Here is a 25,955-nt window from a genome sequence, read left to right as displayed (position 1 = left end):
ACCTATGATAGACTTATGGCTAAAATCGAAACCATTCAGTATGATGACTCCGACTTTTCAATGGATTGGAACATTGAAAAAACTCTAGCAGTGACCAAGATACCTTGGTACGCTGACTTTGTTAATTACCTAGCTGCTGATATCATACCCCCCGACCTTAACTACCAACAGAAGAAGAGATTCTTTAGTGATGTAAGATATTTTTATTGGGACAACCACTCCTTTTCAAAAGATGAACAAACGGAATTTTTCGTCGCTGTGTCCCTGAAGAAGAAGTAGAAAACATCATAAAAAATTGTCACTCCGCATTTTATGGTGGACATGCATGCACATCTAAGACATGCACTAAAATTCTCCAAGCTGGCCTTTACTGGCCAACATTATGGCGTGATGTTCATGCCTACATTATCAGATGTGATCGGTGCCAACGTACTGGGAACATCTCAAGACATGATGAAATGCAATTAAGAAATATCCAAGAAGTAGAAATCTTCGATGTTTGGGGGATTGATTTTATGGGACCATTTCCATCATAAATGGGAAATAAATATATCTTAGTAGTTGTTGACTACGTGTCTAAATGGATTGAGGTTATAGCCTCACCTACAAATGACACACGAGTAGTGATTAAGTTATTCAAAAATAACATATTCCCTAGCTTTGGAGTATCGTGCCTTGTTATAAGTGGCGGTGGATCACATTTCATATCCAAAAATTTTGATAAACTTTTAGATAAATATAGAGTTAAGCATAGAGTAGCAACACCATATCACCCGCAGACTAGTTGACAAGTGGAAGTATCAAATAGGGAGATTAAGCAAATCTTAGAGAAAATGGTTTCAATATCTAGAAAAGATTGGTCTCAAAATCTTAAAGAATCATTATGGGCTTATAGAAAAGCTTATAAAACCCCTATAGGAACCACCCCGTACCAATTAGTTTACGGAAAATCTTGTCAGTTACCTTTTGAGCTAGAACACAAAGCATATTGGGCCATTAAAACCCTAAATTTGGATTACCTAGCAGCTAGTGAAAAGCGCATTCTAGATATTCATAAATTAGAAGAACTACGTCGCAATGCTTATGAAAATGCCATAATATATAAAGAAAGAACTAAAGCGTGGCATGATAAGAGAATTGTAAAAAAGGATTTCAACATAGGAGATATTGTTCTCCTTTTCAAATCCAGGTTGCGTCTTTTTCCTGGTAAGTTGCGCTCAAGATGGATTGGCCCTTATGAGGTCTCAAAGATCCTAAAGTTTGGAGCAGTTGAAATCAAGAACCACTCTTGAACCCCTTCATAGTAAATGGGAAAAGGCTAAAGCACTACCAAGGAGGTGACATCCCTACTAATTACTCTTGCCACACTCTGATCGATCCACTTGTCCCTACTTCTCAAATATGAGTCTCTAATCGTCAAGCTAAAGACGTTAAACAAGCGCTGCGTGGGAGGCAACCCATGATTTTTCTCTATTTTCTCACTTTATTATTTTCTTGCATTATTTTTATTTGATGTTTTATTTATGTACTTAACTGGACTAACCTTCGTAATATTTATGTTTCAGGTTTCAGGTCCCATTACTCTCCGTAGCATTCTCCATTAACCATATTTTTCAGGATGCAGAGTTTCAATGATATGCATGTTATGTTCAGGGATGAAATTAAGAGAAAGCAATATGCGGTCCTATCTGAGCGTCCCATGTTACCCACTAGGTACCCTGACCCTGATTTCATGGAAACCTTGGGTCTTGTAGAAAGTGTGAGGTACTTATGCAATCAAATTCAATGGGAAGAATATCTTGATACCATGCATGTAACCTACAGGAACCTAACCCTGGAATTCTTAAGCTCCCTCAACTATGAACCCTACATTGGAATTGGTTCTTAGAGAGTCTATATTAACTTCAGATTGTTTGGAATTGAGTACACATTCAATCATAAGGAGTTTGCTGAGTTACTTGGTTTTCAGTGTGGCCTTGATGCTATGCCTGAAATCCCTTTAGGCTATTTTATGCAGGATGAGATAGACAAATTCTGGAGTGATATCACAAGAGGAGGGAGCCCTGGCCCTTCTACCCAGTTATCCAACATAATCCATAACCCAGTCTTCAAATACTTCTAGATGATCCTATCCCACACTTTCTTTGGGAAGAGTGATATTGATACCCAAGTTAGTGCTGAGGAAATCCTTTTTCTATTTTGTATCACCCAGTCATGCCCTGTAGCCTCTGGGAATTTTCTGATTGACAACCTTAACCTGACAGCCAAATCTTCTGAAGGACTTATTCATGTGGGAGGAACTGTGACACATATAGCATCTACCATGGGTCTTGACAGAAAATTAGTTCACCTGACTTCTTACTGTGGCTACACCCCGATGGATGATACTTTCTATTTTGACTGTGGCCTGATGAGGAGAGCCTCCTTTAACCCGAACCATTATAAGCTCCTGATCAATCATGAGACTATCTATTACTTTACTTTACTTGATCCCACGAAGACTAATGTCTATGACAAAGAAAATTGGACATACGCCTTAGAAGGCCAGGATGAGACACCTGATGTACCCAGATCCCCTCTAGTACCAGAATACCATCCCTTTCCACCATCAGATAGGACCACAATGCTTTCTAATAATTTCGATCTGCAGAGACGCGATGTTCACACTGAGCTTATTGAGTTGCGAAGAGAAGTGTCCATCCTTCGCCAGGAGGTTACTGATCTTACCTTACAGTTAGAGATGTATGATGCTACTAATGCCACGGAGGCTGATTGCTTATACCAGGAAATCAATGATCTCCATCGTCAACTAGCAGGGGCACGAGATTCCAGTCGCACTGAGGAACCATCGATGCACTGAGGACTATGTTTTCCAGCTTTTATCGCTTTATTTATTTCGCATATTCAGACATATCTATATTTATTTCTTGGTTTCTAGATTTATTTTATTTCCGCATAGATGTTTTTTTCTCATCTTTTCCCTATGATATTATCACAGCATATAATATTATTTCTTTTATGTTTCTATTTTATTGTTTCTTTAAATATTTTATTTTCTTATGTTGAAAAATTAATTATATCATGCATGTACAAATACATGGAAGAAGAACATATTAGAAGTTGTTGTGCATACCCCCAAAATGACTCAAAGCAACCAAGCCCAAAGACCAATTCGTGAAACCGGCCCAGCAGGAACAACAAAGATGGCAGACACCATCTAGTCCAAGCGGCCGCCATGGAGTCTGAACATATTTCGGACATAATCGAAAAAAACCTCCATTTTTACCCCCAAAACTCATCTTCAACTTCTCAAAACCCCCATTTTCTCCATTCCTGACCACCATTAAAACCCACTCAAATCCCATTAAATTTCCATTCAAACAAAAACCCACTACCAATCCTACTTCCATTTCCAATTTCCACCATTAAAATCCCATTTCACAATCTTCCCCTATAAAACCCATTTTTCTTCCTCATTCATCACCAGGGAAAAAATGGAGCATTATCAAGTCACTTTTCACAGAGGAAAACTCGGAGATAGGCAAAGGAGGATATTCGAGGAGTTGTAGGAAAGGAAATTTTCACCACCAGGTATATCGATGAAAATTGTCTGTATAATTTGGGAATTTTTCATAGTGTTTGCTATATGTTAGATAATTTAGGATTGCATGATATTTTTATAAAAAAGGAACCTACATTTGAGTACCTAACCCGGGGATTCTTAAGTTCCCTAATTTATATTGTTCATCCTAACACTACTAGCACATGTGGTACAATACGGTTTAGAATGTTTAATGTTAAATATGAGTACACTACCGATGAGTTAGCAGGTTTGTTAGAAATTCCTTACGGGGAAGGTGCCCTCTGTGAGACACCCTTGGACTCTGAATGGTCATCTGAGGCATTTGAACTTTGGAAAAAATTGACAGGTTTAGACACTAACTCTTTTGAGATGAACCTGGCCTCAAGTATTCATAACCCGGCCATACGCGTTTTTCACTATCTGTTGGCTTGCACAATTTTTTTCCAAGAAAATCCTAATAAAATCAAGGCCAAAGAACTATATTTTTGCAGGGTATCCTCACAAAGAGAAAAATTAACTTTGTCCCATTTATGCTTGCACATATGTGTGTCGTTCTGAAAAAGGGAGGGACTATTTCTTTTGGAGGCTTAATTACCTCCATTGCTAGAGCTTTGCATCTTGACACTGAATTAGCTACATTAGAACCATTACCTCACCATATAATAAATTTAAATTTTTTAAAAGATATGCGATTATGCAGGGTGAGGAAAGAGGGCGGTTATAACCTTATGGTTCATAATGAAGCTATCACAGGTGTAATTTTACCTTGCTCTCGACGTACAGATGTGCGCCTTGAGAGAAATTGGATCTATAATCTACAAGCTCCACCTTTTACCAGCCTTTTGCCACCCAACATACCTTTTGAAGAAGGTGACAGGATCGATGATGAGTATGAGCAGAGAGACCAGTCTCCTGTTCCGACCATGCCTTCACACCATGCATCCCTTGCACACACTGCACCATCTTTTACTCACCCTTCTGCAGGTATATCCTCTGGATTTCACATTACTGAAGAAATGTGGCGAGATCTAAAAGCTCGAGAAGAAAGGCGAGATGTCTTATTATCTACCATGAATCAACAACTGAAGGACAACATGGACTTCATGCGTGAATCACAACGCCAGACTGATAGTTCTCTTTGCAGCATCACGCAATCCCAACAAACCCTCCTCTCTGATCAGCAGCCTCAGCAAGCAAACTTTCAGAGACACTTTACCCTGATGGAGGCCACTCAAGGCTCCGTACTGGGTAACCTTCGACAGTTGCGGGAATCTAATGCCACATTATCAACTAGATTTGATCGACTAGAGTTTTCAAGAGAGGAGCGACGTCATTGCAGGAGTCATCGTCCCAGGAATTCAGAGCTAGGAGGCGAGGGTACCAGTGGTCAACAGTAGTGTCATCCATGTTACTCTTTCCTCATCTTTTATTGAAATATTATGGACAATGTTTGGTTTAAGTGTGGGAGGAGATTTCTATGCGTTCCTTTTCTTTTAATTTTTTGCATTTATCACTTTTTAGTTTAGTTTGTTAGTTTCTTTTCAATAAATTACATGTGCTAGATGAGTCATTTGTGTAGTGTATCCTTACTTCCCCATTTCTTGAGCCTTACAAAACAAATTGACAAAGAAAACATCTTTTATTTTGAAAATTTTGGGCTTTTAGATAAGTTTAGGATAAGATGTTAAAGACTTGGGAAAACTTTAAAAATAATAGATATCGTCTCAACACCGTAAGCTTCTTGACTTTGGAAACTGATCCCGATACTTACTATATTATAGCCTTAATTTTAATCAGAAATAATAAAGCCCTTAAGTAGTTTATTTTAGCAGTCAGCTTCGGCTTAAGCATACTCTACATAAGGAAATCGATGAAAATAAGTGAATGATTCTAAAATTCTTGTATGCCAAAAAAAATACTCGTTGTTAGTTGGTTCAGAGTTATCTGGTGTTGGACTTGGTAGAGCGGATTATGGTCCGATCCCCCACAGCTACAATAGGGAAAACAAAGGGGTTACACCAATTATGTACCAGAGCCCCATGCAAAAAGAAAAAAATGATAAAACAAAATACCCGTTGTTAGTTGGTTCAGAGGGATATGGTTCTGAACTTGGTAGGGAAGATTACGGTCCGATCCCCCGTAACTGCAATTGGGTAAAATAAAAAGGGTTACCAAACTTATGTACCAGAACCTTATGTAAAAGGATCAGAATCACTAATCGGTCACCTTACTATGAGTATGTACAAATAACGGCCTTAATGTGATTGCTCCTGAATGAAAAGGGATTTAAAAAGGGATGAAAAAGGTAGGCTTAGGTATAGTAACATGATATGGATTCGTTTGTATAGGAAAGAAGTTTATGACCGCATTTGTGAGAAGTGTAGCCCCGATATTTTTGGTTCATCAGTTAGTACCTATCAACACATCCTTGATTGAGCTTAGAATATTTTAGCCTAAATTGAATACTTGTATGTTGCTTTTTTTTTGTGATCCATAAAATTTTTGCTTGAGGACAAGCAAAAGTTCAAGTGTGGGAGAATTTGATAACACTGAAACACACTGCGTATTTGACTCGGATTGCACATGCTTATTAGGTTTTTATTTTCATTTTCTTGTTTTATGTTTTCTTTTTGTCCTATTTTCAGGTAAATTTTCCCTACAATAGCCTTTTGTGAAGAAACGAAGCCAGACGAGCAAGAAATAGAAGTTTTTGTGGAAAATTGTACACATGGCGTCCAGCATGACAACCGCCAAGGGGGGTGCCATGACGTGTAAGCTGTCAACCGGTGGTAACTACCATGTTCCCATGATCCTTTCATTTTGTTCACATGGCGAGCTCCATCTTTGTTGGCTCGTTCCCACTAAGGATAGTTGGAGGGCATCTTTGTCTTTTCTTAGCTTTTTAGAATCTCTATAAATAGGCGTCTTCATTTCACTCGCCAGGCATCCAACTTAGTTCAAAACACTAAGCCTAAAGTTCACCATTGTAAAAGCAATAATCCGTCACATCGGGGGGTTATCGCACTTGAGTTGTAGTTAGGTTGGAGCATTGTGCAAACAATCTTGCCGCCATTTTACTTTCCAGTCAAATTTTACTTTCCAGTCAAGTTTAATTGACAGTGAACCAGATTAAAGTCTCTGATTTGGAGCAGGTTTCTTATTCAAGTTTATTTGCATTTACGTTTTATTGATCTTGCATGCTTTACTTTATTTACTTGTCTGTCTTGCTTTTACCTACTTGTTTATTAACTTGCACATTTTATTTGCTTGTTCTTTTAAACATGATAAATTCTGCTATGTTGATTTCTATTTCCATGTCTGGCTAAATCTTTAAAGGTTAGGATGTAAGGATCGTCATTAAGAGTATACTCCATAATTTGTATCTATAGAAATGATTTAGGGCCTGTTTTGATTTTAACACAAGTTTTCAGTACTTATTTTGATCGGTAACTACGAAAGTTGAGCCGAGATATAGTTGGGTAAGATTGAAAGTCGTCCAACTCTTAAAGATAAACTTGGTTAGTTTTAACTGGTCAAAAGTAGCGAAAGCACTCTGTCCGATTAATTAGGAATTTTTAACACTATTAGAAAATGATTTTGAAACTATTTTCGGACGCTTTTGTAGGTTTAAAACCCGGATCCTTGAGCGAAAGCCATGGATCTCTTTTAAGTTAAAGTTTCCAAATCAAAATCACTTTGTAACTAATTCAATAATCAAATTTCTTAAAAATAGGTTTACTACTTTAACGCAACAAGCACCCTTCATAAGTGACAATGAAGGGCATTAATTAGAGAGTAAACTCGGTTCTGAATACACAAAAGCGACAGTTCCTGTTAAATTGATTCTTCTCAAAGTAGAAAATATTGCCCCATAAGTAGTTCTATTTAGAAACAATTGGAGTATTTCCTAACTAATGTAAATTACATTCGAGCCTGCATTTTTTATCTGAATTTATTTACTTCATTATTTCCTTTTCTGTGTACGTGAATTTACTTATTTGATTTTCCTTAGATAAACACTGTAACAATAGAAATCGATAGATTGACAATTTGGTCTTTGTGGGAACGATAATCTTTTGTATTACTTTGACGTGTTCCGTATACTTGCGGATAACAAACAGATCATCAGGTACCATCCACCTCATATCCTTGGTCATGGAGAAGTATGGTTTCCACTCAGTGATGGACATGGGCATGTTAAGGATAGTGTATGGTCCTCGTAGGAAAACTTCATCCCTATTCTTATACAACTTGAATCTCATGATGAAAAAACCTTCATCGTTGTAGTACAATTCAGGAAGTTGGACAAAGTTCCAGAACTTTATCATGTAGTTTTTCACTGTGTTCATGCTCATATTACCACCAATAACATACATTATTAAAGTTGATTCTCAAAACTTCATCTCTGATGCAATATCTTCCTCATCAATTTGGATTTCCACCTCACCATCAACAACCTTTGGGGTTACATACTCAATTGGATGCCATTAGCAGTAACTCGGTTGTCCTTAGTTAAATCACCCAAAGTTTCTCCTCTCCCCCACTATTTTTAGGGTTTTCATTTTTGTGTGGGAATTTTCCATTTTCATTCTCTTCTCTTTCTTTCTCAGCCGTTTCTTCAATGTTATCGGGCCCCTTTTCTATGTTTTGTTCTTCATACATTTCTAGTTCCTCATCTAGGGTTATCGATTGCACTTCCTCTTCCTCTCCATAACTATCATTCACCTTGCTCTCTTTGTGACCTTATTCTCTGATGTTTCTCCTTTGACTCTTCTTCTTCACCTTTGAATGCATCATCGACGATGACACCTTCTTCTTTGGTCACCCTCTTCCATGAGGCATCTTTGACCCGGAAAATAGTAGCAAAGAACTCTAATTTTATCACTTTTACATTATTGTTATTATTATTTATTATTATTATTATTTTGAATATAAGAATTAAAATTCATTTACAAACAGATTATACACACTGATCCAAAGGATCCAGGTCAATCAAGAGCTCTAATCAAGACAAACAAAATTTGCATTTACATGGCTATTTAAATATCTATACAAGATACACATAATCGCTATATTATGAATGATGTTCTCAATCAAAATAGGTTTCATATCCTTTTGGAAGAACAAATTGTCATTTCTACTTCTCAAAAGCTTATAGATCGTTTCTGCAATGGAAATTCTTAAGATCTTAGCCTGATATCCCTTCTTCTTTGCTTCTCTAATCATCCAATTTTTCTCCTTATTCCAATTATCCGGCCTTCTTCGAATTCCCATACGCAAGAGGATATCTCTCCAAACACTATGAAAGCCTACACAAGAGAAAAAAAAAGATGGTCTATAGACTCACCCATATCATAGAAACAACAGCTACTATTATCAATCAATCAGAACTTCTACAATCTATCTTTCATGGGAAGTCTACCATTAAGCAACAACCAAAGTGTAAACTTTCATCTAGGTCTAGCATGATTATATATTATAATTTTTCTCCAGTCCACCAGGGCTTTATTTCCTTAGAGCTTATGATACATAGTTGTAGTGCAAAATTTATCGTCCTGAGCAATGTTGCCCCAATAACCCATGTTGACCATAATATCTCTACTTTTCACAATTTTGCTAACCATCCACGAGCAGGTTGTGGGAATTTCCTAGCTCTACACATCATGATCTTTGATATAATATACATTAACCCATCTAATCCAAAGCGTATTATTTTTTTAATGGATGTTCCAAAGAAGCTTACCAATAGTCGCTTGGTTCCACTCTCTAAGGGTTGTTATATTGAGCCCACCATCATTTTTGGGGTTACACAACTTCTCCCAAGATATAGGAGCTTTCATAGTGATAATATTAGGCCCAATCCATAAGTAGCTTATACAAATGGCTTCAATCTCATGAGTCACCTTTATAAAAAGAGGTAAAACTTGCATTCTATAGCTAGTGACAGAAAAAAAAATGCTTTTAATTAACTGCAGCCGACCTCTATAACTAAGAAGCTTGGAAGTCCAATGTGTAATTCTACCCACAATCATATTTATCAAGGGTTTACATTGTTGCACAGTAATTTTCCTACTAGCTAGAGGCACACCAAGGTATTTAAATAGAAGCATACCTTGGGCAAAACCAGTGTTTTGCATAATCTCTTATTAAACCAATGAATGAACCACCACCACCACCACAACCACCACCACCACCCCCCCCCCCCCCCCAAGAAAAGCTTGCACTTAGCAGAATGGGCTTTCAAATAAGTAGCAGCAGAAAACTTCCTGAACTCATCCATCAGGATCTTAATAGAGTTTTTGTATCCTTTATAGAACATCATCAGATCATCAACAAAATAGATGTAAAACAAGGTGAGTCTCACATTTGGAGTGGAAATTAAAGTCAGGCGTATATTTAAGTTCCCCAGACACCTATGTAAGTATTCCATTACTAAAACAAAGAGTAAGGGAGAGATGGGATCTCCCTGTCTTAAACCCTGTTAAGCCTGCATCATCTCAGTGTAACTACCATTAATCGAGTACCTGTAAGAGAAAGAAGACACGCAAATCATTATCCAATTTATTCATTTTCTAGGGAAGTTCATCTCTTACAAAATGTCTTACAAAGAATTCCATTCCACAGTGTCATACGCTTTCTGAATGTCCATTTGGATATCATACCTAGGAGAGGTATGTTTTTTGTTGTAGCCTCTTATTAGTTCATAAGACATGATGATATTGTCTTGAATAACTTTACTGGCAGAAAAGCAGATTGAATGTCATCTACAACATTGTTTATGACCTTGCTAAGTCTAACAGTGGGAATTTTTGAAATTACTTTGTAGATAGTTGAGCAGCAAGTAATGAGCCTCATATCTCTCATAGTTTTTGCCTCTGAGGACTTAAGGATTAAGGTGACAATGGCACAGTTCACTGTAGAAAACATGTAATTATCATCAAAGAACTCCAGGACTACATCAATTAAATCCTTCTTGGTAATGCTCCCAAGTTGCTTTGAAGAACTTGGAGGCGAAACCATCCATACCGGGGGATTTAGCTTCACCAATTTTATTCAGAGCACTCCAAATGTCTTGCTCAGTAACTTGTTGAACCAACCGCTCTTTGTGAAGATCATGCAATTGAGCACATTTCCTTAACATCTCTATGTCAACATGAACCAGAGATTTAGTTTTAGTACCAATAAGGTAATGATAGAACTGAAGGATTTACTTTTCAATCTCCTTAAAATCACCAAGAACATTTCCATGTTTGTCTTCCAACCTATGGATCCCTGCTTATTTATTATTCTCGTTGATAACATCATGGAAATAGGCATTATTGACATCTTAAAGCATCAACCAAGACACTTTGGATTTTTGCATTAGGATTTTTTCCTTCAATTTTGTACTATTTAAGATCTCTTTAGTCCAATGCTTGACTTCCTGCATATACTCAGGGCTAAACGTATCACCATTGAGCTATTTCTGCATAGGTCTACCAACAACCTCCTTATTCCAACTATCTCTCACAATATCCATGAAGTTAGCCTCATCCACCAAAGAGTTGAGTAATTTGAATCTAGGTTAAGTCTTCTTCTTAGAAGGAATATTAGGATCCATGACCACCTTAAGAGGAGCATGGTCAAATATGTCAGGAGCTAGGATCTCAATCTCACTATTAGGAAACTTTAGGAACCAATTTTTGTCGCAAATATCTTTGCCTATCCTTGAGTAAATTATCCAATTAGTATGCTTGTTGGACCAAGTATGGTGATTACCATGAGTAGTATATTCAAATAACCCAACAACTTTCATCATATCCTCAAGGTCATAGTATTCCACTTCCTGCACAGGGCATCCTCCAATTTTATCTTCCATAGTCAACACATTATTGTAGTCACCTATCACCATACAAAGCTCATTAATGGTATTAGACAATCTCTTAATGTGATTCCACAACTCTCTCCTCTTATTAATCTGGTTATGAGCATAAACCACAGTAAGCCAACAATGCCTAACCCTTGTTTTATTCAACATTTCACAATGGATAAGTTAGTATGAGTTCTCCATCACCCTAATCTCATTATCATATTTCTTCCACATAACTCAAACTCTCCCACTGGGATGATGCTCATAGTTATGAATCCAGTTCTAGTTACCCCCAAACATCCTCCTAATTTTATTAGCATTATTTTCTTTCACTCTAGTTTCAAGTATAGCCGCACAAGACTCTTTCATTTTTATGAAATGGGCTTCAATCTCAATGCGTCTTGCTCTTTTATTTAAGTCCCTCACATTCCAATTTACTATCATGGGACCTTTCCTTCTAAACTAGAATCATCTCTAATTCCCAACACATCAAACCCATTACTAACCCCTATACTAGGCTTCCATTTGGTATGTATTCATTAACAATGCTCTTTCCTTTATGTTTGGAAGTCCCGATAACTATCCATGTTGGGTTGTCTTCCACTTCTGCATCTGTCTGTATTTCCACCTCTTTTTCTAGTGTTGGTTTTTCATGGACTTTCTCTGTCACCTCTGAGTTTTGTTTCACTGTCCAAACTTGTTTTGCTGGAGCTTTTTGTTTAGGTTTCATGTCACATTCATGGCCAATCTTATCACATTTCTTGCAAAAAGGTGGTTTCCATTCATATTCAACTTTCTGGATCTGTTTGGAGCCTCTAGGGCCTCTAATTATTATTTCCTCTTTCAGTTCAGCTGAGACATCTACTTCCACAAAAACTCTAGCATAAGACACCCTCAACTTGTTTGTTGTACACTCATCAGTAATCAGAGGGGTGCCTATTGCACTAGCTATTTTCCCAATACTCCTTTCTCCCCAGTACACTAAGGGGAGTTAAGGCAATATAACTCAGAGTGGTATAACTCTCATGATATCAGCATTAAGTGTGAAATCTGGCTCCACTCATGCATAATCGTAGGTTTTCTATAGATATTGTAAGGTCCTCTCCTAAGAACTTCACCCCTATCAAGTTTGGTTTTGAATATTATAATTAAATATCCCACTTCGTTATAGTATAGTTTTGGAGTGGAGAAAAAGTTTCATATATTGTTCATGAACTTTTTAACAACATTCATATACAAGTCTCCTCCTAGTACATACATAATAAGTCTATGTTCCTAGAATTTCAATTATGATACTATATCTTGTTCTTCTACCACCACTTATATTTAAGCACCAATATCAACAGGTGCAGGTGCAATGTATTCAATTTCTATACCATTAGAAAGAAGACAGTTACCTCGAATGATGTCCACCCAAGGTTTTTGTGCCACTATTTCTTCTTCTTATTCCATCATGTCCTATGTCTCTTCTTCAATGACTTCTAAAGTACTTATTTGGTCCTCTTTGGTTGAACTAGTTCCATCCTTCTTGTCCATTTGTGTATTCCTCTTTGTCGATGTCTCACCTACTTGAACTGTCATGTCAGTCTTATGAGCATTGGCTCCTACCCGTATAGTTGAGTCTGGTGAGAACACTCTCACCGTTGCTAGAGGCGTTGTAGCCACTTGTTTCCCTGGTCGACCACGTCCTCTCTCCATGCCCTAGGTTCTCTTTGTTATTTCTCAACAAAAATTCGGCTAGGATGGTCCCTAGTCCGAGGATTAGGAGTTTAAACCATCCTAGAACGAGATTGTTGCCGAAATCAGAGAATTTTTAAAAATAATTTAAAATGAGAAGTTATTATTTATTAAAATGATAAAAATATTTAATTGAAATCTATTGACAATGTAAGAAGATTCTATACCGTTAATCATAGAGGTTGAATGTTAAAGAGTTTGATTTTTATTTTAATCATCTATAAAATAATACAAATGAATGATTGTAATAAATTGACAAGGTAAAACTTTTTACACTGAAAATACATAATAATTAATCTCTATTTTTTCTTGCATCAGCCTAATCTATTGAAATTTGAAGCACCTATGGTAAATTTTCTTCATTTTTTTTTTACTTTTCTTTTGAATTGGGTGTTGTTATTTTGTTTCACAATTTTGCGTTTTAGCATGGATTACGATGATCTATTTTAAAATATGCTAACGCAATGTATTTTAAAAGAGATTAATTATTATGCACTATCAGTGTAAAAAGTTTTACACTGTCGATTCATCATCATCACCCGTTTGTATTATTTTATAGATTTTTAAAATAAAAGTCAAACTTGTTTTAATATCCAACGTCTATGATTAACTGATAGTGTAAAATCCTTTTACACTGTCAGTGTATTTAAATTAAACTAATTTTAAAATATGCTAACGTATTGCTTGGTTTTTCTTTAATTATTATTGTGGTGTTACTTCAGTATTACCTCCTCTAAAAAGTATTATTTTTTAAATTTTTAAACATACCAAAGTTAATAATTGTTGGTAACTTTTAAATAATAATCATTTTTTTCATATTTTTTCCTTAATTATTTATTAATTTATTTGATTTTTTTTCTTTGTAATAAATAATTAAGAATAATTTTGATAAAACAACAATTAATATTATTTTGAATTTTAAAATAATATTTAATAATAAATTTTTTTTTTTTAAATAATACCTAAAAAATAACTGAGGGAATATGTGTGGTTACAAATTGTACGTGTTTTTTTTTAAAGTATTTATAGTGTGTGCTAAATTAGTGAGTGTATTACTTAGAGTCTATAAGTAACCGTTTGTGGAGATAATTTGAATTAAATATGTCTACTACCTTCTCTTTTCGTCGGTATTAGAAGAATAAAAGTTATTAATATTAGTTACTTAGAGATAAGCTGTTTAATTGTTGTTGACTATAGTGTTATTATAGTACAAGTTAGCATCAGATTGTTTTCAAATGTTTCAATGAATTTTAATTCTACTATTAAGATCTCTCTCACACCACTTTCTTCAAACCATACTTTTATGGTATCAAAGCTCCATCGATGGAGCTCACAACTTCTAGACTGCACTCTATAATAAATTGTTGTCAAAAAGCTGCTATAAATACATCAAATGCTGGAGTAGAAGAGGTAATGAATTGGTTACCATCTCACTTGGATGATCCAAGTATCTTGTTTTCTATATTATGCAAAATAATTTTTATAGCCAAGTATATTTCTATATGCAGGAAATAATGAAGTATATTTGTCTATGAGATATCGATGCTCCTATTTTGTAAAGGCATGGCTTTGAAATTGTTGACCAGTCAAAAGTTGATACTCTAATATCATTTGGATTTCAAGACGATGTTGCTTGAAAGGAACTGAAAGCATTGGTAATTGTATCTTCACACAAGATGTCTTGATTGGCAAGTCAAACGGTTGATGCTCTTGACTTATCACAAGTCTAGCATGCTACTATGAAACTTTTTTGTTTTGTTTTTTATATAGTGTGGTGTTTATTCTTCTTATTTGTAGCATATTGATTTCATTTTTTTGCGTGTTAATTCTCTTTTAAAATATTAAATTCGTCAATGATGTTGTTATGTGATTAATTGAAGATATATGTATATATGGATGTAAGGTGTTGTATTATATTCTGAATCATGTGAAATTGAAACACATAGAAGAGTTTTTTTTTTAATTGGTATGATTTATTTAAAAGTAAGTTTTTAAATAGGTTATAGTACATCCTAAAAACTGTAACATGGATAATAAACAATTAGCCTGCCAAAGCCGATGCACAAAATCATGTATAAAATAAAAAGCATATACCAAAGCTGACGCTAAATCAACACACGTAACAAGATAATATCGCTTAAAATTGACGCTATGTAAACACGTGTGTCGGCTTTAAATGAGTAATAACGGATAAGAGTTTAGACGAGGTTAGTGGATCAATTTAATATTTGTTCTTATTTGTGTAAGATACACACATAATTTATAATGGTTCTCCAATGTGGTTAGTCCAATCCACATGTTGTGTGAGTTTTTTTTAGTGATGCTTGAAAGAAAAAATATTTTCTCAAGTGAGCATCTTTCAACTATGTATTTTCTTAGCCTCATTAGACTTATTGATATAAGTTTCATTAAGCTTACACAAAAGCACCAAGTTTTTAATATCGCTCGTAGATATACAATTGTTGTAAATATAATTCTTCCAAAGATTCTTTACAACTTCACCATATGATAGTGAGAGGTTGAGTTTGGTAATCTTTGATAATGCGGGTCTTGTTGTGTTTTAAGGAAAGTAATTTATTTTCTTAAAAGGATAATGAATCTTGTTTTCCTTATTCTCAAGTGTAATATCACACTTATTCTTGAAGAAATAACTTGTATTTAAAGGCAAAAAGTGTAGGTACGGAGTCCTCAAATTTTATTGACATGTTTGTAAACTTTCTTTCATTAGAATGAATCCTCACACTTTCATCATGATAGAAGCTTGGTTTGATTTGTCAATAAGATTTATGTGCAATCAATGGTGCAGAGCTAACGTTATTTGTACTTGAAAATGAGTATTTTGTCTTTTAGTCAATGAGTCATCTAGTTTATTTGGCTAAGTCCTCAAGCTTCAATTTTGTCTTTATGTCACATTACTGATCTAGTGTTGGCATCATGTATGTGTAGTTGTCATCACATATTTGTACTTTGGGAGTTGACTTTTGTCTTTTAGTGTAGATGAGTCCTCTAGTTTTTTTTGTCATACTTGAGTCCTCTAGTTCATTTGGTTTGTTTTTGTTCATACATGTTAAAAACATATTTTGTTTTGACCTTCTTGAGTGTTGAAGGCTTGAATGAACCTGTATTAAGATGTTACAAAACATGATTTTTTTATATCTTTTGTTATCCTTAAAACTTATTTAGATTCAAAAGAATACTTAAGATAGAATAAGAACACTTGAAAGACAAAGAAACGTGAAATTACGGTGATCGAATGTGATTGAACAACATAAAAAAGTCACAGCTAAATAACGACCACCAATATTGAGTAGAACGGCAACATTGTGAAGAATATCTCCTCCTTAACCTTGACTAGGGTTTTGAGAAGGCAATACATCAACAAAATAAGAAAAATGGCAAGTCAACTATGATGAACAAAGAAGAAAAAGGTGAAGACAATGAATGATAAAGATGAAGACAATAATCGATCATCATAAAGTGGCAAAGATTAACATTGAATAAAGTTAATATTGTCTTTACCCCTTGTTATATGATCATTCATATTATATATGACTTAAAAGCTAAGAAAATACCACTCAAATTTAAGCTAATTTTTTTCATAATTAACGCATGTAAACCATTGAAGCCTAACTGAAAAAACTAATGATTTTTGGGGGGAAAATGCAGTGGTAATCGATTACCACATCCTGGTAATTGATTACCACTATTCAAAATTCAAAAATATGATTGTTAGGCCTGTGGTAAAATCAGCCACCACTCTATGGTAATTGATTACTAAGTGAGCGGAGACAATTTTTCATCAACCAAGGTCATTGCTTTGAATGGCAAAGCATCATGGAACCTTTTCAAACTTATGCATCCACTTAGAGAGGTTTATAAGCGTGTATAGATGATGGTTTATCATTGAAAATGAAATAAGAACGTTTACATAATCATTTACACAATTCAAAAGATCACTTTCAAGAAACCTTCTTTTTCAAAATGGTTTGAAACTTGTAAATTTTCATAAATTAGAAAAGTTTCAAAATCAAAGCAGGATATGAGCAATTATGTGGTATACTTTGAATCGTGATATTGATAAAATAAAGTATATAATCCCAAGGTTTGATTTGACATAACTTGATGGCAAACCAATTTGTAATTTAACCATTTTTCACATACTTTGTATATTTGTCAAACTTGTGATTTATGATGATAATATACAGTAGAAATCACGAAATTACTATAATTTCATGATTTCTACTCTATATTATGATGATTTCTACTCTATATTATCATTATAAATCATAAGTTTCACAATTATAACAAAGTATGAGAAAAATGGTTGAATTACAAATTGATTAGCCATCAAGTGGTAATTAGAGTAAGGGTCTAAAAAAGGTCAAACTTTGGTAAAGTTTCAATTTGTTTTTTTCTTCTTTCTTCTTACTTTTTACTTTTGATATTTATTTTGTATTGAAAAAAATAGAAAAAAATATTGAAAAATAAATCGAAAATACAAAAAAAAATCCAAAGTTTCAATTTTTATTCTTCTTTTTTTCTTGATAATTTTGTGACAACTTTTAATATCTTTTAGTGGTTCATTATGGAAGATAAATAAAAAAAATAAAAAATTTGTTACAAAATATCTTTTGAATTATAAGGTATGACTTGTTCGTTGATAGAGAATATTGGATTAACATGGCAAGTACAACTATGGTGAAGATATTGGGACTTCCGATTCTTGAGCATCCAGATCCATATATACTTTATAGTCTCGAGATCCAGAATTTAACGATATGACTCACATTTTTGTGACCTAACAAGTACGAGTGTCATTAATGCTTGAAGAATATGAAGGTGAAGTGTTATGTGATATGGTGCCTTTAAAAATGAGAGAATTGTTACTCGGACTTCCCTGGCATAAACAAAATCGACCAAAGCATGATCATCTCACTAATACATACTCATATTTATTGAAAAGTCATCAAGTTGTTATTGTTCTAAAAGAAAATGATAAAGATCAAATCTTGAAAAGAGAGAGTGAAAAAAATAAGCTTAAATGCAATTTTAATCCCCCTAATTTGTGTGTTTTAAACAATTGATTTCCCTATTATAAAATCACCGATTTTGGTCCTTTTAAAAGAAGTGTTTGGACTTGAGGCCCAAGTCCATATAATACATTCTCAATCAACTAATAGATGCTAGTAGGTGTTTGTATGAGTTATACAAAGATTAAAATTATTTGAATAAAGCGTTGTGGAACTTCAATAACAATTTATTTCTAGTTTCTTTGACTATTGTTTCTAGGTATGCATCATTTTCTTCCTTACAACATCATCATTCTTCCTCAACTAGACTAATATGGAAAACATACGCAACGCCATCAACAATTAGTAACTACCAAAATTATGTAACATGAATCCAAAACAAGAAAAACATTCTCACTAATTAATTACATTCAACACCACAACTCATTAAGAAAAAAGACAATGATCAACTAGGTAACATGTTGGTAAAAAAAACAATTAGTTGAAACAATGTCATGACAAGAACAAGTATGACTCGATGCAGAAAACTTCATGGTTGGTTACTGTATAGTTTTCGATCGCGAAAACATGAATCTTGGTTGGAAGGAACCAAACTGTGAGTATATTTCACCTCTTAAGCATTAAGATCCTGCATATTTTACATCTCTTCTACATTGATTGTAGTTGAAAAATCTAAGATATGAAATTATTCTCAGGTACCGATGAAGTGTTATCCAATACAAGACCTATAAACAAATCTCACTCTCTTGCTGTTTCCCCTGCTATTGCTGTAAATTATATGGCTAGACCAGAACCATCAAGTAATACTGGTAGATTTTCACCTAGCCAGTCATTTAGGATGAAGCCTTCTTTTGCATATATGGTGCTCCTTTTTTCACTTATAGCCATTTTTAGCTTCTTTCTAGCATTCCCTTACGTATGTGTTTGTTTAAATTAATAGGGCTTTTTAATTTTGTTATACGAGTCGAGAAGTAATATTTCTTTTTTTTAATAGCATTAATTTGATCATGGGTTTGTAAATAACACCTAGCAATAACTTATTGTATTCTGTAAAGTATAGAAATTTCCATTCTCATATGGGCTTGTATATAACTTAAATACTATGAAACTTACTTGTTGATGTTACGTATGTTTTCCATATTATTCTAGTTGAGGAAGAATGATGGTGTTGTAAGCGAGAGAAAAAGAAGAAAAAAAAGTGATTGAAAAAAGAGAAGTGGAGAGAAAAGAAATTCACGAGAAAGTTAAGAAAAAGGATTTTTTTAAGAGAAAAAAATAGTTTCTAGAAAAGAAACTTGAGAGAGTCGAAAAGAAATATATATTTGAGAGAAATGAAGAGAAGATTGAGAAAAAATATCTCTTTGAGAATATGGAAGAAAAAATAAATAAATTTCAAAAAGAAAGAAAAGAGAAAAAGAAGAGATTTTTTTTCAATCAACTAATTATTTATGTATGTTTGGATTTGAGGATAAATCCTCTTGAATAATGAGAATATGATTTAATTAATAGTTCACTAAGCATGTGGAAGGAAACTTACAAAAAATGTTCCATATAAAATGAATATATTATTTTATTTATGGTTTTATTTCATAATAACTAAGCATTTTCGTATTTGTTAGCCCATCTGTTTTGTTTTGGTCATATCTGAAGTTCTAAGTGTCTAATTGACATGATTTCTAATGTGTTGAAAAGCTTAGAAAATAATCTATAATTCATCTGTTGGGGTCAAGACGAAATTATGCTTCTTTATGGCTCGAAAATCTCCATCAAAAAGAATGAGAAGATGAAGGAAAGTCAATGAATATACACTTTCTCCACTATCTTTAAGTGTGTGATGTTTCATTCTTAAGACATTATTAATAAAATAGTGGGTTGAATTTGTAGAATTTTTTGAGTTAATATTGTAAGCTATCATTTACCTATAAATAAGGAGCTAATTATGAATAAAAAAATCAAGTTGAATTTTATTAAACAAACATATTGTGTAATTTTGAGAGCATTGCTCCTTTTATTCTGGATTAGAGCATATTTTGGTCTTTTCAAGAAATCAAGTTTCTTGTGGTGATTTTCGTTAAGGCTTATCATCATTTTTTATTCATAGAAAGAGTGTGGTGCTTCATTTCTATCTGTTTCCATCATTTTCTTTCTTAATTGTATTTTGTTCTAATTCTGTCCAAAATGAAATACTACTTGTAATTTCGTGATTTCTACTCTATATTATCATCATAAAAACACAAGTTTCATAAATATAACAAAATATGAGAAAAATGGCAGAATTATAAAATGGTTAGTCATCAAGTGCTAATCAGATCAAGGTTCTAAAAAGGGTAAAACTTTGGTAAAGTTTCACTTTGTTTTTTTTTCTTCTTTCCTGTTAATTTTTTTCTTCATTTTGTATTGGAAAAAATGAGAAAAATAAATTGAAAAATAAGTAAAAAATCCAAAGTTTCAATTTTTATTCTTTTTTTTTCATTGGTAATTTTGTGTCAACTTTTAACTTCTTTTAGTGGTTCATTATGGAACACAAACAAACAAAAATTAGTCACAAGATGTCTTGTGAATTATAAGGTTTGTGATTTATTCATTGATAGAAAATATTGGATCTACATGGCAAGTACAACTATGGTGGAGAAATTGAAACTTCAGGTTCTTAAGCATCTAGATCCATATATATTTTATATCCTCGAGGATCCATAATTTAAAGATATGGATGACATCATACAAGTATGAGTGTCATTCATACTTGAAGAATATGAAGGTGAAGTGTTATGCGATGTGGTGCCTTCAAAAACGAGAGAATTGTTACTCGGACTTCCATGGAATAAACAAAATTGGTCAAAGCATGATCATCTCAATAATACATACTCATTTTTATTTAAAATTCATTCAAGTGTTCTTGATCCAAAAGAAAATGATAAAGACCAAACCTTGAAAAGAGAGAGTGAAAAAAATTGTGGAAAATTTGGTCAATCAGGAAAAAAAAAGTGATTGAAAAAAGAGAAGTGGAGAGAAAAAAATTCACGAGGAAAAGAAAATTTTTAAGAGAAAAAAAAGATCGAGAAAAGAAACTAGAGAGAATTGAAAAAAAAATTATATATATATATATATATATATATATATATATATATATATATATATATATATATATATATATATATATATATATATGAGAGAAAAGAAGTGAAGATTGAGGAAAAATATCTCTTTGAGAATATGGAAGAAAAAATAAATAAATTTCAAAAAGAAAGAAAAGAGAAAAAAGAAGAATTTTTTTTCAATCAACTAATTATTTATGCAGATTTGAATTTAAGGACAAATCTTCTTGAAGAATGGGAGAATGATATTAATAACACGAAATCGTCTCGTATGATTGGCTTCATATGCATTGCTTTTTACTTGATTAAACTTATTATTACACGGTATTTTACGTTTATTTCAGGTATTTATCGAATAAGAGATGTATAGGAAAGCAAAGTGGAAAATAGCAAAAAAGAAAGAAAAAGAGAAGAAAATGGAGAAAAATAGAAAGAATGGCTCTCACCACACCAAATGAACATGTGGCGCCCACCACTTGGATGTGTGGCGCCCGCCACATGACCTAAAGGGAGTGGTGGCGCCCACCACGAAGCTATAAAATGGTGGCGTTCGTCCCACAAAAGGTGGCGCCCGCCACGAAGACCATATTAGGGTTGTGGCAGCCGCCATCAACCCGGTCTCCCTTATTTCTCTCCACCTTTTTAGCCACAACCTCCACATTTTTAGCCATGACTTCCACTTACTTTTTCAACAAACGAATGCTACAATTAGGGAGAGTGGAAGTATATAAAAGAGGGTCGGTTTTCTCACTAAGGATTGCATTTTTTCCAGTCAAATTTTGTTGTTAGATTTTCTTAGGCAGTTTCCTACTTTGTAAAAGCAATAGATTCTCCACATCGGGGAGTATTGTAACTATTGTTTAAGCATCTGAATTTGATTGTAACGGTGTACTCAATTGCCAAAGTTTGTCGACATTGTTTAACTTAAATAATTAGTATTCATTCCAAATTCTCGATTTATATTCCAGGTTTTATTTTAATTGTCATTTTAATTACTTATACCTTATTGTATGCTTAATTGTCTAGATATCATGTCTGTTACCGGATCCATGTCCGGCTAAACCCCTAGGTATCGGTATGTAAAGATCGTTGAAACGATGGGATTCGTAAATAATTGGTGTTAACTTTTATAAAATATTATTTTCCGATTTTAGTTTCTTGTTTTATTCAAAACTATTTTTCGTACGAGAGTACAAAGCAAACAAGCGTTACGGTCAATAAGAACGAGAGTTTGAGATTTTAACCGGATAGCTGAAACTAGGTATTAATCCTAAACACAGCGAGAGTGCTTTAGGATTAATTAGACTTTATTTATATTCAAAAATTACTTTTAAATTCATAATGAGACCGCGAGAGCCAAACATTCTGGTTTAAGAGTATGGTCAGAGTCAATAAAAACGAGAGTGTGAGACAAAGTCCTTTTTATAAATAATTTCTACTAAAGGATATTTTGATCTTTAAGATCACACCAACTATCTATCGAATCCCCGAAGTTTGATGCGTTACATACCCATATCCCTTTATTAAATATCTTTATTAATATTTTGTTTACGTTATAGTTATTTCTCTTCATCCCTCCAATCTTAGAAAAATCCTCAGCCTTAGATTTACATAGTAACATTAGACAATGATACGTTCGATTATTAGTCCTTTTGGGTTCGATAATCTTTAAAACTACGCGATACGACTATGCACTTGCAGTCACGATTCCCATAGACTTACTAAGTCGCGATCAAGTTTTTGGCGCTGTTGTCGGGGAACTAACTTAGTCGATATCGTAACTCCAGTGTTGCCTAGTATAGACTAAGGAAAACAATTCTATTTCCCTTTCTAATTTGTCGAGTGTATGCGAAGTACTCGCTCTCAATGCGAGAAACTAAAGCTACCGTACGACGAACCCGAGCGTTATCTAAGATTAGAACGCCGGATACGAGATTTGATATGAGAACATCGTATCAAGCTAAATCTTCCCGATCCTAACATCCCTATTTTTGAACCAGTTATATAACCAGAGATGGCCGAAGGACCGCAGAACCGTCCTCTTAAGAACTATGCAATCCCTTCGTAGGATGAACCATATAACAGCATCGCTGCCCCTGCCATCGAGGCTAATAATTTCGAGGTAAAACCTTCGTTGTTGTCAGCCGTACAGCAAAACCAATTTTCAGGTAGTCCCACAGAGGACCCGAACCTACATTTGTCAGTGTTTTTGCAATACGCAGACATAGTGAAAGCAAATGGTGTCAGCCCCGAAGGTATAAGGCTACGTCTTTTTCCTTTCTCATTAAGAGATAGAGCTGGAGCTTGGCTCCAATCTCTACCATCCAACTCTGTCACTATGTGGAACAAGTTGAAGAAAGTTTTCTTAGCACGATATTTCCTACCTAGTAAGACGACAATGCTAAGAGCCAAATAAACGGGTTTAAACAAAAAGATAACGAATCACTTTTTGAAGCTTGGGAGAGATACAAAGACATGATGAGGCTTTGTCCACATCACGGTCTAGAAGAGTGGTTGATCATCCATACCTTTTACAATGATCTCTTATACAACACAAGATTGACAATAGACTCCGCCGTAGGTGGCGCACTGATGGATAAACCCTACAATGAGGCCTATCAACTTATCGAATGTATGGCGTAGAATCATTACCAATGGGGAAGCGAAAGAGCCTTCGTAGATAAAACTCCAACGAAAGGCAGTATGTACGAATTAAGTAGTCTTGGCCATGTCAACGCTAAGGTAGACGCTCTTACTAAATAGATAGACAACTTGACCATAACACATGTAGACACTGTGGTTGCCGTAGCACCAAACTGCGAGATATGCGGAGTTCCTAGGCATGTTGCCCCTGAATGTCAACTTCTGATAGGAGTCTCCACAGACCAGGCAAACTATGCTCAAGGAAACCCTTACTCAACACCTATAACCCAGGTTGGAAGAACCATCCTAACTTTTCATACAAAAATAATAATGCATTGTATGCACCTAACCAAGCACCTGCTATACCACCAGGATATCATAAAGCTGCCACAAATACTCAAAATGCTCCTAGGAAGTCAAACCTAGAAAAAATGATGGAAAACTTCATAGCTACCCAAGCCCAAACAAATAAGGATTTCCTAAATCAAAACATACACACTAGTGAGCAAATCAAGCAGTTAACAAACAAGGTAGACGCTTTAGCCACCCATAACAAAATGTTGGAAACACAAATCTCGCAAGTGGCTCAACAACAAGCCCCTACTGCTGCCCCTGCAGGCACATTTCCTGGACAACCGCAACCAAACCCAAAAGGCCATGCAAATTCTATTATACTACGAAGTGGCACAGAACTAGACGGACCGGGCGACCCTAGAATTCAAAACCCAGCCATGCACCAAGACCCTGGTAAGGTAACTGAGAAGGAAGACGAACAAGATGAAGATAAAAGCGAAGAGGTCGTAGAGAAAGAAGAACCTTATGTGCCTCCACCACCGTATAAACCTCTTATCCCTTATCCTCAAAGACTTGTTAAATCTAAAAGTGTAGGGAAATTTAAAAAAATTGTAGAGCTTCTAAAACAATTAAATATCACGATACCCTTTACGGAAGCCATCACTCAAATGCCCTCATATGCTAAGTTTCTCAAGGAAGTCTTATCTAACAAGAAGAAGATAGAGGATAATGAAACTGTTACACTTACTGTTAAGTGTAGCGCCATAATACAAAACAATATGCCTCCTAAGCTGAAAGACCCAGGGAGTTTCTCCATACCCTGTGTAATCGGAAAGTTTGTCATAGACAAAGCACTATGCGACTTAGGAGCTAGCATTAGCTTAATGCCCTTGTCCATATGCGAAAGGCTTAAAATGAGAGAACTAAAACCTACTAGGATGTCCGTACAACTTGCAGATCGTTCTGTTAAATTTCCCGTAGGCATGTTAGAAAACATTCTGGTACGCATAGGACAAATCTATATTCCTACTGATTTCATAATCATGGATATAAAAGAGGATTCCAACATCCCTATCATATTAGGAAGACCATTCCTAGCTACTGTCGGAGCTATTATAGATGTTAAGAAAGGCAAGCTAACCTTTGAAGTTGGTGAAGAAAAAGTCGAATTCATTTTGACGCAATTCTTAAGGGCACCAGCTATAGACGATACATGTTGTCTACTGGATGTCATCGACAAATGTATAAGAGAAATGGAGAATGAACAAACATCATACTCCGAAATACTGAAAATTCCAAGGCCTCCTACTTTTGAAGATGAAAATTTGAGTGAGGAATACCAAGATGACAGCCTAAGTGAATGCCTAGCACTAACGCCTGATCATATGTCTTGCCCAAAGAAACCATCCCTAGAACTTAAGACACTACCCAAAAATCTAAGATACGAATTCCTAGACACTGAACTCGAGTGACCTGTAATATTCAATGCAGACTTAGGGCAGATAGAGACCGAAAAACTTCTACACGTTTTAAGAAAATATCCAACTACTTTAGGCTACAATATCTCACGTCTAAAAGGAATAAGCCCTTCCATATGCATGCATCGCATAATGCTAGAGGAAGACAGTAAGACCTCTAGAGAACATCAAAGAAGGATAAATCCCATTCTAAGTGATGTAGTAAAGAAAGAAGTGCAAAAGTTGTTAGAAGCGGGAATTATCTAC

At 34.6% G+C, this 25,955-nt stretch overlaps 2 protein-coding genes and 1 non-coding gene across 3 annotated transcripts; 2 read left to right on the top strand and 1 right to left on the bottom strand.

Moving 5' to 3' along the window:
* Positions 1–18,679: 18,679 nt before the first annotated feature.
* LOC127091436 (aspartyl protease family protein 1-like) lies at positions 18,680–19,159 on the top strand. The gene is made up of 2 exons (XM_051030073.1): positions 18,680–18,794; positions 18,895–19,159. Exons 1-2 carry the CDS (start codon positions 18,731–18,733, stop codon positions 19,134–19,136), a joined length of 306 nt encoding a protein of 101 aa, XP_050886030.1. The 5' UTR covers positions 18,680–18,730; the 3' UTR covers positions 19,137–19,159.
* A 4,533-nt stretch (positions 19,160–23,692) lies between these two features.
* Positions 23,693–23,798, bottom strand: LOC127099179 (small nucleolar RNA R71). Its single transcript, XR_007793719.1, has one exon. It is a non-coding gene; the product is annotated as a small nucleolar RNA R71 (small nucleolar RNA).
* A 1,212-nt stretch (positions 23,799–25,010) lies between these two features.
* LOC127094428 (uncharacterized) lies at positions 25,011–25,703 on the top strand. The gene has a single exon (XM_051033264.1). It carries the CDS (start codon positions 25,011–25,013, stop codon positions 25,701–25,703), a length of 693 nt encoding a protein of 230 aa, XP_050889221.1.
* Positions 25,704–25,955: the final 252 nt, after the last annotated feature.

Source organism: Lathyrus oleraceus, chromosome 6 (assembly GCF_024323335.1).
Source record: "Lathyrus oleraceus cultivar Zhongwan6 chromosome 6, CAAS_Psat_ZW6_1.0, whole genome shotgun sequence".
Taxonomy (NCBI): Eukaryota; Viridiplantae; Streptophyta; class Magnoliopsida; order Fabales; family Fabaceae; genus Lathyrus; species Lathyrus oleraceus.
The sequence above is the reverse complement of the archived record's forward strand: the minus strand, read 5'-3'. Positions and strand labels throughout refer to the sequence as shown.